Source organism: Centroberyx affinis, unplaced genomic scaffold, assembly GCF_046629955.1.
Source record: "Centroberyx affinis isolate AG114_WGS23_722 - 3 ecotype Tasmania unplaced genomic scaffold, CSIRO-AGI_Caff_v1 ptg005807l_1, whole genome shotgun sequence".
NCBI lineage: Eukaryota > Metazoa > Chordata > Actinopteri > Beryciformes > Berycidae > Centroberyx > Centroberyx affinis.
In genome coordinates this window covers 32501-45960 of record NW_027282945.1, presented here as the reverse complement: position 1 = coordinate 45960, position 13460 = coordinate 32501, and the positions used below count along the sequence as shown (strand labels likewise).

Sequence of the window (13460 nt, the reverse complement as noted above, 5' to 3'; positions counted from 1 at the left end):
TAGTGCAATGGTGCAGAGTGCAAAGATGCTGGAATAAATATGAGTTGTTGGTGTAACAGGTTACATTATATACATGAGTTATTATACATTACATACATTATACACACATTATACACACATTATATACACATTAGAATCAAGAATCATCTTTAAATCAGATATTGTACAGATGATGATGATGATGGGGAGGAGGAGCAGGAGGAAATCCCTGACCTGGGCCTTTCACTCCTGCTTTTTTTTTTTTTCCTCCCCCTTTGTATTGCGGTTAGGGTTATGTGTGTGTGTGTGTGTGTGTGTGTGTGTGTGTGTGTGTGTGTGTCTGGTGTGCATGCGTGGGGGTGGGGGGGGGTAATTATATACATGAGGTAGGTGTTAGAGGTTTATTGCACAGGGATAGTTTCTGTCACTGTGTGACTGATTTAAGTGTTCATCAGAGTGACGGCCTGTGGGAAGAAACTGTAGTTGTGTATCTGTAGTGCCTCCCAGAGGAGAGGAGGAGGAGGAGGAGGAGGAGGAGGAGGGGGAGGAGGAGGAGGAGGAGGAGGGGGAGGAGGAGGAGGAGCGGGAGGAGGGGGAGGAGGAGGGGAGGAGGAGGAGGAGGAACAGGCAGGGTGTGACGGGTCTGCACCGACCTTTCCTGCCTGTTTCCTGACTCTGGACATGTATAAGCCTTCTACTACTACTACTACTACTACCACTGCTACTACTACTGCTACTGCTACTACTACTACTACTACTGCTACTACTACTACTGCTACTGCTACTGCTACTACTACTACTGCTACTACTACTACTACTACTACTGCTACTACTACTGCTACTACTACTACTGCTACTACTACTACTACTACTACTGCTACTACTACTGCTACTACTACTACTGCTACTACTACTACTACTACTACTGCTACTACTACTGCTACTACTACTACTGCTACTACTACTACTACTACTACTGCTACTACTACTGCTACTACTACTACTACTACTACTGCTACTACTACTGTAGGCGCTGGATTGAACAGTCTTCGATTGGTAATGCCTGGAGCGAGGAGGCGCAGGCTTGTGACATCAGAGTGAAGGCGATGTGTTTGTTGTATCATGTTGTGTTGAGAAATAAATGGAGGCGGTTTTCCTGACGCTCCAAGACTACAAGTTCCTGAGTTTTTGTTTATATATAAGAGTATATCGGACGCTACACTACTGCTATTACTACTACTACTAACCATGTCAGTGACTCCTGTGTTGTGACCACAGACAGGAAGTTGCTGGCAGCAGTGAAACTGATCAGTGGCCTGGGGAGTGCGTCAGCCATGTTGGAGAAAAGCTTCTTCAGTCCGAACTGTGCTGCTGTCCCACTTTCTGTTATTCAGTCTGTGACATCATCGGTCTCTCCTCTGTTCTTCTTCTTCATGTGAAACTCCCGTCTGTCTGTTCTGCCCCGGAGGAGAAACTCAACACTTCCCTCCTGTCCCGGCCGTACCGCCGCTCGCTCTCTGTGTTCTGGTTGTGTGTGGCGGTGATGATGTCACCTGTGACATCATCACCTGTCTGTCACGCTGCGTTCGGGTCGCCTGGGAGAGTCGGGACGTCCCGGCTGATGCCAGGCTGCTGCTCCTGGCTCTCTCTCTGTGTGTTTCACCCTGTGAGGTCAAAGGTCAGGTCGGCCTGTGATGTCTAACCTGCAACACCTGGACTGTTCACACACACACACACACACAACACACACACACACACACACACACACACACACACACACACACACACACACACACACACACACACAATTGAGAAAAATGAGAAAGATTCCCAAACAAGGAAAAATTCCACTTGGGGAAAATTCCCCGCTGAGAATATTTCCTCAGTAAGAGAAGTTTGACTCTCTGTGTGTGTGTGTGTGTGTGTGTGTGTGTGTGTGTGTGTGTGTGTGTGTGTGTGTGTGTGTGTGTGAGAGAGAGTTGGAGGGTTTACATGCGTGACAGGACAGTTTTGAAAGTCTAGAGACACAGTTCAACTGTTTCTGCTCGGTCATGCTGGGTCACTCATTAAACACACACACACACACACACACACACACACACACACACACACACAGTTTGCATGGTGGATTTGGATAGCTGTGTTCCCTCAGGCTGCTGTATAAATAGACTGTAGATTTTAAATATTAATGTGAGCAGACGAATCAAACTGAACAAATCATAAACAACAGCATCTCGTTTTCTGTCTGCAGCCTCTGCAGCACACTGTCACCTCCTGTCCAACCAATCAGCTGTCACCACCTGTCCAACCAATCAGCTGTCACCTCCTGTCCAACCAATCAGCTGTCACCTCCTGTCCAACCAATCAGCTGTCACCACCTGTCCAACCAATCAGCTGTCACCTCCTGTCCAACCAATCAGCTGTCACCACCTGTCCAACCAATCAGCTTTGAATTGAACATTGATGATGTCATACAATAATTTGCATATCAATATATAATGCTGCACTTGTTATGCACGCTGCGGCGTAGCCCGTTTTAATATAAGTGCTGACTCCGCCCACCCGGGCAGTTTCGGCGTACGCCGGTAGCAATTACAAGTGAACCCTATCCTACAGCCCCTGCTCTCAGCAGAGGGAGGAGCTACACTGTGATCATGTGACTCTGGATCAGACAGGCAAGTAGAGAAAACCGGCATCAGCCAAACCAGTTTACTGCCAAATGATTTGGGATTCAACACATTAACTTTGCTTCCCATGGTCAGAAAAAGTCTCCAGATTTGTCGCTAGTCGCTTTTGAGAAATAAAGTCTCAGGGGGTCTGAAAAGTCTCTGAGTCTAGCAACAAAGTCGCCAAGTTGGCAACTCTGCACCAACCGGAGTGCAGAACAGGATCCAGTTTACAGAACACAGGAGCACTCTGCTGGTTTGAAGGATTTATTGTGGCAAAAATGTCCATTATTCGCGTGAGTTTTTTTTCTTCAGGTTTTAAATTTTATTTATTTGTAAACAGAACTGATCGGCAGGCCGGTGTGACTTGATTGGCGGGCCGGAGTTGGCCCGCGGGCCGCCAGTTGAACAGGCCTGGTATATACAGTACAGTGGGTGTGTGTTTGCTTGCATGTTTGTGAAAGTGTGTTTGCATTTGTGTGTATGTGTTGAGTGTTCATGTATCATATATGTGTGTGTGTATCAGTGTGTCTCTCTCTCACCTTTCTCTCTCTCTCTCTCTCTCTCTCTCGCTCTCTCTCACTGTCTCTCTCTCTCTCTCACCTGTCTCTCTCTCTCTCTCTCTCTCACACCTGTCTCTCTCTCTCTCTCTCACCTGTCTCTCTCTCTCCAGGTGTGTTGTTGTTCTGCTGAATCCCAAGAAGAACAAACAGCATCACATCTTCAACAGCTGCAGGTACCAACAGCCAATCAGCTCTCATTTCCTGTCCAGCCAATCAGCTGAGACAATTAGACAATTAAATTACATCTACAATCTACATCAACTTTTACATTAAGTAGTTTGATTCTCGTTTCAAATGTCTCTCTCTCTCTCTCTCTCTCTCCTCTCTCTCTCTCTCTCTCTCTCTCTCTCTCTCTCTCTCTCTCTCTCTCTCTCTCTCTCTCTCTCTCCCTCCCTCTCTCTCTCTCTCTCTCTCTCTCCACAGGAAAACTATCACCACTTTAGCTTTTTCTCCAGATGGGAAATATGTGGTTACAGGAGAGGTGAGTGTATTAGTACTGTGTTAGTACTGTGTTAGTACTGTGTTAGTACTGTTAGTACTGTGTTAGTACTGTGTTAATACTCTGCTAGTACTGTGTTAGTGCTGTGTTAGTACTGTTAGTACTGTGTTAGTACTGTGTTAATACTCTGCTAGTACTGTGTTAGTACTGTGTTAATACTCTGCTAGTACTGTGTTAGTACTGTGTTAATACTCTGCTAGTACTGTGTTAGTATTCTGTTAATACTCTGCTAGTACTGTGTTAGTACTGTGTTAATACTCTGCTAGTACTGTGTTAGTACTGTGTTTGCCTCCTGTCCAAATCTTAATCACAGTTATAATATTTTGAAGAAGTATTGCCACAGTGTGTCTGTGTACTGACTGTGTACTGACTGTGTACTGACTGTGTACTGACTGTGTACTGTGTACTGACTGTGTACTGACTGTGTACTGACTGTGTACTGTGTACTGACTGTGTACTGACTGTGTTCAGCTGTTTAAGAATCAAGTGAAAGAGTCAGACAGCTGCAGGCTGAAACACACCAACCACCCACCTGAGAGTGTGTGTGTGTGTGTGTGTGTGTGTGTGTGTGTGTGTGTGTGTGTTGGAGCGAGTGTGTTCAGTGGTTGCCATGGCAGCAGGGGGCAAGGTGCCAGATTGTGTCTGAAGGAGAGAGAGAGAGAGACAGAGAGAGAGAGAGAGAATGATAATGGAGGTGAGAGAAAGCAAGATCAAAATGTCAACATCCAGGAGAAAACAATATGAAAAATATACTGAAACTGGTAGATATGGAAAGAAAAAAAGAAAGAACGAAAGAAAGAAAGAAAGAAAGAAAGAACTGGGTGTCAGTGAAGTGCAGGAGAAAGAGCAAAAGAGAAGAAGAGAGAGCATGGGAGTGGCAGAAGGTGCTCAGCATGGTGTGTGTGTGTGTGTGTGTGTGTGTGAGTGTGTGTGTGTGTGTGTGTGAGTGTGTGTGTGTGTGTGTGTGTGTGTGTGTGTGTGTGTGTGTGTGTGTGTGTGTGTCTCCAGGTCTGCTGCTGCCTCCAGATTTGACTCAAATTTTAAAACATAATCCTCAAATATTGACTGTATTTATACCTGATTTTAATTTAAATTAAAATCAATCAATGGTCAATTATGTTAACTTTTTTATCTGGAGATAACGGCATAAATAAAATGTATGAATATATGTCCTCAATGAGCTTCCGTACCAATGTGTGTTGGATTTTGAGACTAAACAGTTGGTTCAGGAGTTTGATGTCCCCCCCCCCCCCCCCCCCTCCCCCCCCCCTCCCCCCTCAGAGCGGTCACATGCCGGCGGTCCGGGTCTGGGACGTGTCGGAGCGGCAGCAGGTGTCGGAGCTGCAGGAACATAAGTACGGCGTTTCCTGCGTGGCGTTTTCCCCCAACGGAAAATACATCGTCAGCGTGGGATACCAGCATGACATGATGGTCCACGTCTGGAACTGGAAGGTACTGACCCACTGGTTTACTGACCGACTGGTTTACTGACCCACTGGTTTACTGACCGACTGGTTTACTGACCGACTGGTTTACTGACTCACTGGTTTACTGACCGACTGGTTTACTGACCGACTGGTTTACTGACTCACTGGTTTACTGACCGACTGGTTTACTGACCGACTGGTTTACTGACTCACTGGTTTACTGACCGACTGGTTTACTGACTCACTGGTTTACTGACCGACTGGTTTACTGACCGACTGGTTTACTGACTGGTTTACTGACTGAGGTGCTGAATGGCCAGATTATTGACTGGTTTACTGGCTGACTGGTTGACTGTATTGTGTGACTGATTTTCAGTATCTCATTTCATTAGAAAATGTCTTATAGGTTATATTTTGCAAAAATTAACAAAATTTGGGAAATGTAATGGCCGAACACAAATTGCTGCTGCATCTTTTTCCCCCAGAAAAGTTTTTCTGATGTTCAGGCAGAAGCAGAAAGTTCTTTCTTCTTCTCTCCTTTACACTAGAAGACAAGACAAGTGTACATTTAGCAGATATTTCTACATCCTGTCTGTCTTCGCTGCAGAAAACAAAAGTTCAGCGCTGGGTGGAACGTTCCAGGGTTGTCCGCTGTTTCCTCTGCAGTTTATTTGTCACGTTGATCAGAAACAAGCTGGTTAGTTTACCAGGAAACAGCCGGCTGATTTCTGACATGACTCTGACTTTTACTGGTGTTCAGCTTGTTGAACCGTGATGTCGACTCGCTGTGTGTTTAGCAGAAAAACATTTCTACGTTTTTCCTTCAGTCTCCCTATAATATCTTATCAGCATCATTATCAAAATATTAACAAAATTGTGTTAAAAGTGTTCAAAGTTAAAAAGTTAAAAAGAAAATCTTTCCTACCTCTGTGTATTTATTTATTTCTTATTTTCTTGTATTTATTTCTTATTTTGTGTGTGTGTGTGTGTGTGTGTCAGAAAAACGTGGTGGTGGCAGCCAATAAGGTTTCCAGTAAGGTGACGGCCGTCTCCTTCTCAGACGACAGCTCCTACTTCGTTACCGCCGGCAACCGACACGTGAAGTTCTGGTACCTGGACCACACCAAGTCCTCCAAGGTGACGACACGCATTTCTTACCAAGTCCGCACTTTTTACTCAGAGATGTGTCAAACTGCCCAAAACTCTGAAAATTAACATGAGTGCAGTGCAAAGACTGGCATGATGCTCCTGTTCTGTGATGTACTGAAAATAAGTTGTGACATATTTATAAGTTTGTACATACACTACCAATCAACAGTTTGGTCACTCCACAATTTTCTTTATTTTTGCTATTTTCCACATTTTAGAATAACAGTAAAGACTCAAAACTATGAAATAACACAAATGGAATCATGCAGCGACCAAAAAAGTGTTAAATCATGCAGTTTACCTTTAGCTGTCTGGTTTTACACAGGCTGGGTTTGGGTTTTACTGAGTCTTTAAGTTTGATCGCCCCCCTCTAACCCCTCCCCCCCTGCAGGTGAACGCCACCGTCCCTCTCCTGGGGCGTTCAGGTCTGCTGGGAGAACTGAGGAATAACTTCTTCAGTGACGTGGCGTGTGGGCGGGGCCGGCAGGCCGCCTCCACCTTCTGCATCACCTCCTCCGGCCTGCTGTGCGAGTTCAACGACCGCCGCCTGCTCGACAAGTGGGTGGAGCTTCGGGTGAGAGGCTCCGCTGGCCGTTAGGAACGCCACAGAGTTAACGTTAACAGGTTTCCACACACAAAACGACGTCAAAAATTGGAAATGATGTGAAACAAATAATTGTAAAGAGGACGAGAGAGCAGACGTTTGAGCCTCCAGGCGATCAGCAGTGTCTGTTGTGGCTTCAAGGAAACAGTTCAGTTCAGTTCAGTTCAGTTCAGTTCAGTTCAGTTCAGTTCAGTTCAGTTCAGATCAGATCAGATCTTTATTGTCCCTCGAGGGGAAATTTGATTTGCAGTAGAGGGCAAAAACACAAACACAACATACAAGAGGACATGGGACATTAATCACAACAGTTACAGCAAACCAAAAAATGTATCTGTTCGTTAAAAGTATCAAACCATTGGAGTGGCAGCCATGATACAGTGCTGCTGAGCAGTGCAGTCAAGGTTTAGTGCAAATTAAGCACATTTAATGCACTTGGAACAAAGGAAAATTGAAACCTATTGCTTTTTACCCTGGGGGAGCTGTATCTCCACCCAGAGGGGAGAAGAACGAATTCCTCCAAGAGAGGCTGGTCAGCCGGCCAAGATCGACCGTGCCTTCTGTAAAACCTGACTGTCACAGAACTGGTTTCTTGTTAATATTTTATAAATCCATATTCAGTGGTTTGGATCAGCCTCAGGGATGAGGAATATTGATTATTATTCTCTGTTAGCTGTTATCTTAAATTAATAATATTCTATTGAAAAAGTCACCTGTCTATTACTACTGCTACACAACTAGTAGAACTGCTGCTGCTAACACTACTACTGCTATTACTACTACTGATACTGCTACTGTTAGTATTGCTGCTGCTAATGCTACTATTACTGCTGCTGTCACTGCTACTACTACTAGTGGTAGCACCACTACTATTACTATTACAATGCCATCATTACTACAGCTAGTAGTACTGCTGCTACTTGAACACTAATGCTGCACATTTACAGAATGGTGACCAGAGTAGTTTGTAGAATCAAATCCAGCGGACATACGAGGTTTCCTCAGTGTCAGTAGAAGCTCTGCTCTGCTCTGCTCTGTTTGCTGTCAGATTTTCTCGTTTCTAATCTGCCTCCGCTCTGCTTCCTCTCCTCTCCTCCTGTCCAGAGAGTCGACTCGTTCACAGTAAGTCGGTCAGATCAAACTCTCCGCTCTGCATCTCATCTCATCAGTCAGTCAGTCCAGCAGTGAACCGCTTTAAACTTTAAACTCAGAGCAGCAGGATGATCCGCTGGCTGAACTGACTGACTCAGCAGCCGTCTCAAACTCCAGACCTCTCACTCCATTGGATGGTTTCACAGTTCACTGCTGTCATTCATGACCAACAGTTCACCCTATTGGCTGAGTGACTTTGCCCCTCCCGAACCCCCCACCCCCCAAATTCACGGAGGTTTTGAAGCATCAGTCACAGCTGTTCCTCACACATCAACCATCAAACCACCAGACTCACTGTACCACTGATACTGTACAGCAGTACTGATACTGTGCAGCAGTACTGATACTGCACCGCAGTACTGATACTGTACAGCAGTACTGATACTATACTGTACTACAGTACTAATACTGCACCAGCCTGACTGGTTCAGTGGAAAAACCCAGGAACACAGCATTCATTGTCTGGCTGATTCTCTCCCACACACACTCCCTCACTGCATTTACATCTCAATCCACTCTTCCACATCTGAAATGTTAAAACACACAAAGAAGAGAAAATGTGTTCAGTTTGTCCAGATGAGATAAAAAAAACCCGCCAGTCATTTCTGAAAGCTTCGTTGTGTGATCGCAGCGTTTTGTCTCTCGGTCAGGAAGCTGCGGTCCGGCAGGTGAAGCGCCGGAAACAACACAGAGATGTTTTGTTTTCGGCTGAGGTCAGAGGTCACTACGGGGGGGGGGGGGGGGTCAGGAGGGAAAAAGAGGGATAGTGAAAGAGGTAAAGATGGAGAGCAAAGTAGTATCTGTAGTACTTAGTAGTAGTAGAAGTAGTAGTAGCAGTAATAGTAGTCATAGTAACAGCAGTACAGAGAGAGAGAGGGGGATGAAGACATGAAGGAGTGATAGAGAGAGGTTAGGAGAGAGTTAAAGAGATGTTTCATATTATTTTATTCAGTTGTGTTTCTATGCGTTGGCATTTTACCGTTCAACTGACATTCACACCAATACAACAGACAGAGAGAGACAGAGAGAGAGAGAGAGAGAGAGAGGTTGAATGGGACAATAGCAGCTCTGTCTCTCTGTTCCCCCGGTCGACTCTCATTATCTCCCTGTTCATCTGAAACACTTTCTCACTGAGTTCACACACACACACACCACACACACACACACACACACACACACACACACACACACACACACACAAAACATGTTGTGGGTTCAATTCTGACTTGTCTGTGTCTGTGTGTCTGTGTGTCTCCCTGTCTGTCTGTTTGTCTGTCTCTCTCCCTGCCTGTCTGTCTGTCTGTCTGCCTGTCTGTCTGTCTGTCTGTCTGTCTGTCTGTCTGTCTGTCTGTCTGTCTCCCTGTCTGTCTGTCTGTCTGTCTGTCTCCCTGCCTGTCTGTCTGTCTGTCTGTCTGCCTGTCTGTCTGCCTGCCTGTCTGTCTGCAGGCGTCCCAGGCGACCTGTCTGTGTGTGACAGAGGAGTTGATCTTCTGTGGTTGCTCTGACGGGACGGTTCGCGCCTTCAGCCCCGGCAGCCTGCACTTCTGTGCACTCTGCCCCGCCCACACTGCCTGGGCGCCGACATCGCCGGGATGGTGGACGCCAGGTAACACACACACACACACACACACACACACACACACATACACACACACACACACACACATACACACACACACACACACAGACACACCCCGACAGGATTTGAGTGTGTGGTCTGAAATCATCCTTTTATTAACCTGATCTGCTCCAGTCTGATCTGATGCACTTTCATTGATTCCATATTAACTATAGAGTTGATCAATACACACTGGTTGTCTATGGGAAGAGCTGAACCTGAACTGATTCTAATGAGACAGTTGGATCACACAATATGCAGGAATATGCTAACAATAATAATAATAATAATAATAATAATAATAATAATAAAAACACATTCTGAACCTGAGGAGTGAGGCAGGGATGTCCACTGTCCCCACTTTTGTTTCATCTACCTGCAGTCATCATCAGCATCATCATCATCATCATCATCATCATCATCCTGCTTTCAGTGGAGAGTTTTAGTGTCCACCCTGACAACAATAACATTACAGAGGAAACGCTAAATATTAGGATTTTTTATTTTTTTAAATTGTCATGAAAATGGTCAAATTTAAAGAGAGTATTGTCATAAAATATCAGCTGTCAGCAGATTCAATCTAAAAATTGTGTCGGCCTTCAAAGCGTCACATCAGTTCCCCTCAGTGTGTCTGGAGCTTCCAACAAAACCAACGATTCACAAACCAGACAGAGGGACAAAGAGAAATTCAGTCAGTTTTTGACATTTGCTGGATCATGTATTATTTAATAACACCCCCCCCCCCCACACACACACACACACACACACACACACTGACAACAGTGTGACTTTGATTGACTGACAACATGATCACACACACAACTACTGGAGAAGACTGCCTCTGTGTAGTGCTACTGTGTGTGTGTGTGTGTGTGTGTGTGTGTGTGTGTGTGTGTGTGTGTAGGCGGTCTGGTATGTGTTCCTCATACATCATTCATCCATATGCAGATAAACACATAAACCCCCCCCTCCTCATCCTCCTCTTCCTGTGTAGGCATATAGCAGGGGGTTTCATCATTATGAAACCTATGATGATGATGATGCTGATGATGATGATGATGATAGAAGTACATACATACTCACAACATGAAGCAGGCTATCTGACTGCTAGCATTAGCCGGTGTTATGGACTGACTGGTTGTTTTGAGATAAATCCATCAGTCCAGATGCTGCCGTCTTCTCCAGCTCTGCTCGTCTCTCCACCGCCCTGACCTCACTGACACGGCGGCCATTTTGAACACTTGTGGAGGGAAACTCTACCTGGATTGGCATCTAGCTTCAACACATCAGTGAGGACTTCAGATAAACTGAACAGTTGTCAAATTAGCAGCAAAATATCAACCACAACTACTTTTTCTTTCTTTTCAAAATCTAATTATTGAGATTTTCCACAAAAGTTCCCAGGGTTGGGCAGGCATATTCCACATTGTTATAAAATATACACCAATGTAGTATCATATAAAAATAAAAACAGTGACAATAGTGACAGTAATAAAGTAAGACGTCCCTACCCCCCCACCCCCTTACCTAGAATAGGTACGAGGCACAGTATCTACAAATAAAGAAATAAAACTAAAGATGTAGCTATTTCCATGAAGTCAGGTGTTATTTTCATGTGAAGGGCAGCAGGGCTTGAATGGATGTCACACTATGTCGTTTGGGTGTTATGAAAGTTTGTCAAAAAGGTCCCCAGGTCTTATAGAATTTCTCCCCAGAGCCACTGATTGAGAAGCGTATCATCTCCAGTTTAAGGCAGGACATTATGTCTTTATGTCTCGAAGCCGCTGGCTAAGTGGGCGGGGAGCTTCTTTCCATTTGAGTAAGACTGTGCGTCCAGCCAAGAGCGAGGCAAAGGAAACCATGCTGCACTCTGCAGATGTCAGATGAGCATCGTCTTCATCAGTAAAGCCAAACAGAGCTACCAGAGGGTCCGGGTCTAGATTCTGCTTTAAGATGTTGGATAGGGTGTGAAAGACGTCTTTCCAGAGGTTTTATAACTGAGGGCAGAGCAGCACATGAGGATAAGGGCAGCATCACTGTTTCTGCATTTGTCACAAGTGGGGGTGATGTCAGGGTAGCTGTTAGACAATTTAACCTAACCAGGAAGTTAGTTAGCTAGCTTACTAGTTAGCTACTAGCTGTCTAGGCTAGATCTGGTAGCTAGTGGTAATGAATGATAATAAAAGCTGATGAAGACAGTGTTGCTGTCCAAATGTTGTTTTAAATAATAAAATATTCTGCAGCAGAGCTCTGGGAGTGCGGCTACAACTTTTTACTTTGAGCAAGTGATAATGAACCAAATATATTAAAATATGAACCGATATTCTCTGGATTGTTCAGATCTGTTTGTTTCTAATAGGGCTGAAAAATTAATCAAAATTTTATTGAAATCGCAATATGGCCGACTGCAATTTTCAAATCGCAGGAGACACAATATTTGTTAAAGGTGAAATGTGTCAAAATATCATTTTAAAGTAAATATTGTGGTGCTGCAGAGATGTCCTGGCCTACACATCATATTCTACAGACTGAAGAAAACATCTTTGTTTGGTACAGATCCCCGCAATAATCACACCATAATCATTTTAATACGTTTTTCAATGAAAATGAGAATAATGATGTAAAAATTATCATTCCCTCTAATATCGCAAATCATATCGCAATTGCGATATCAGTCAAAATAATTGCAATTAGATATTTTTTCAAAACCGTTCAGCCCTAATTTCTAATGTGTTTTTCAGTGTGAAATGTTTGTGATGTAGCACAGAGCTGCTGGACTCACTTTCACACCCTGACTGTTCAAAATGGCCGCCGTGTGAATAAGGTCAATTGACAGATTATCTCGTTGTGTATTTTTAACTTTTTGTCCAAACGGCAGTTAGTTCTCCTCTGTTTCCATCTGCTCCCTGTCCTCCAGGTCGGGTTTCCCAGCCTGACTCAAACATGGCCGCCATGTGAATAAAGTGAATACATGGGCAGTTTTTAATCTTAGCACACACACACACACACACACATACACACACACACACACACACACACACACACACACACACACACACCTCGCTGCTCGCTGGTTTCAGATGGCTGGGAGACTTGCTGTCACTCAGGTCAGCTGACCACTGGAAATAGAGAGAGGTTACCATGGAAACACAGCGGGGGGGTTTCCAAGTTGGCACAAGGACATTGGTCTCGCTCTCTCTCTTTCTCTTTCTCTCTCTCTCTCTCTCTGTGTATGTCTCTCTCTCGCTCTCTCTCTGTCTCTCTCTCTCTCTCTGTAGATGTTAAACTACAGTTAGCTTGCTGGTATTTACCCACAATCCCACAGGGAGCCATCATGTTAAAATAACTCTCTCTCTCTCTCTCTCTCTCTCTCGCTCTCTCTCTCTCTCTCATTTTTCCTCTTTCTGCTCTTGTCTGTCCCTCTCTCCTTCTGTCATGCCTCACCAATCTCTCTCTCTCTGTATGCTAAATGTGTCTTTCTTTTTTAACTCTTTTCTCCCACCTCTCTCTCTCTCCTCCTCCTCCTCATCTCTCTCCTCCTCCTCGTCCTCTCTCTCCTCCTCATCCTCCTCATCCTCCTCCTCTCTCCCCTCCTCCTCCTCCTCTCTCTCTCCTCTCTCTCCTCCTCCTCCTCCCTCCTCCTCCTCCTCCTCTCTCTCCTCCTCATCCTCCTCTCTCTCTCCTCTCTCTCCTCCACCTCCTCCTCCTCCTCTCTCCTCCTCCTCTCTCTCTCCTCTCTCTCCTCCTCCTCCTCCTCCTCTTCCTCTCTCTCTCCTCCTCCTCCTCCTCCTCCTCCTCAGTCAGTT

The 13460-nt window shown here is 45.0% G+C and overlaps 1 protein-coding gene across 1 annotated transcript in view; it reads left to right on the top strand.

The window, feature by feature from the left end:
* Nucleotides 1-360: 360 nt before the first annotated feature.
* The window catches only part of LOC139667841 (mitogen-activated protein kinase-binding protein 1-like), a gene marked incomplete at its 3' end in the record, with an annotated part of 43668 nt that continues 30568 nt past the window's right edge, over nt 361-13460 (top strand). The window contains 10 exon segments of the mRNA XM_071547313.1: nt 361-365; nt 487-606; nt 3319-3381; nt 3632-3689; nt 4989-5159; nt 6134-6271; nt 6675-6857; nt 9483-9579; nt 9582-9642; nt 13455-13460. The exon segment at nt 13455-13460 is cut by the window's right edge and continues 193 nt beyond it. Coding sequence (XP_071403414.1) covers nt 361-365; nt 487-606; nt 3319-3381; nt 3632-3689; nt 4989-5159; nt 6134-6271; nt 6675-6857; nt 9483-9579; nt 9582-9642; nt 13455-13460 — 902 coding nt within the window.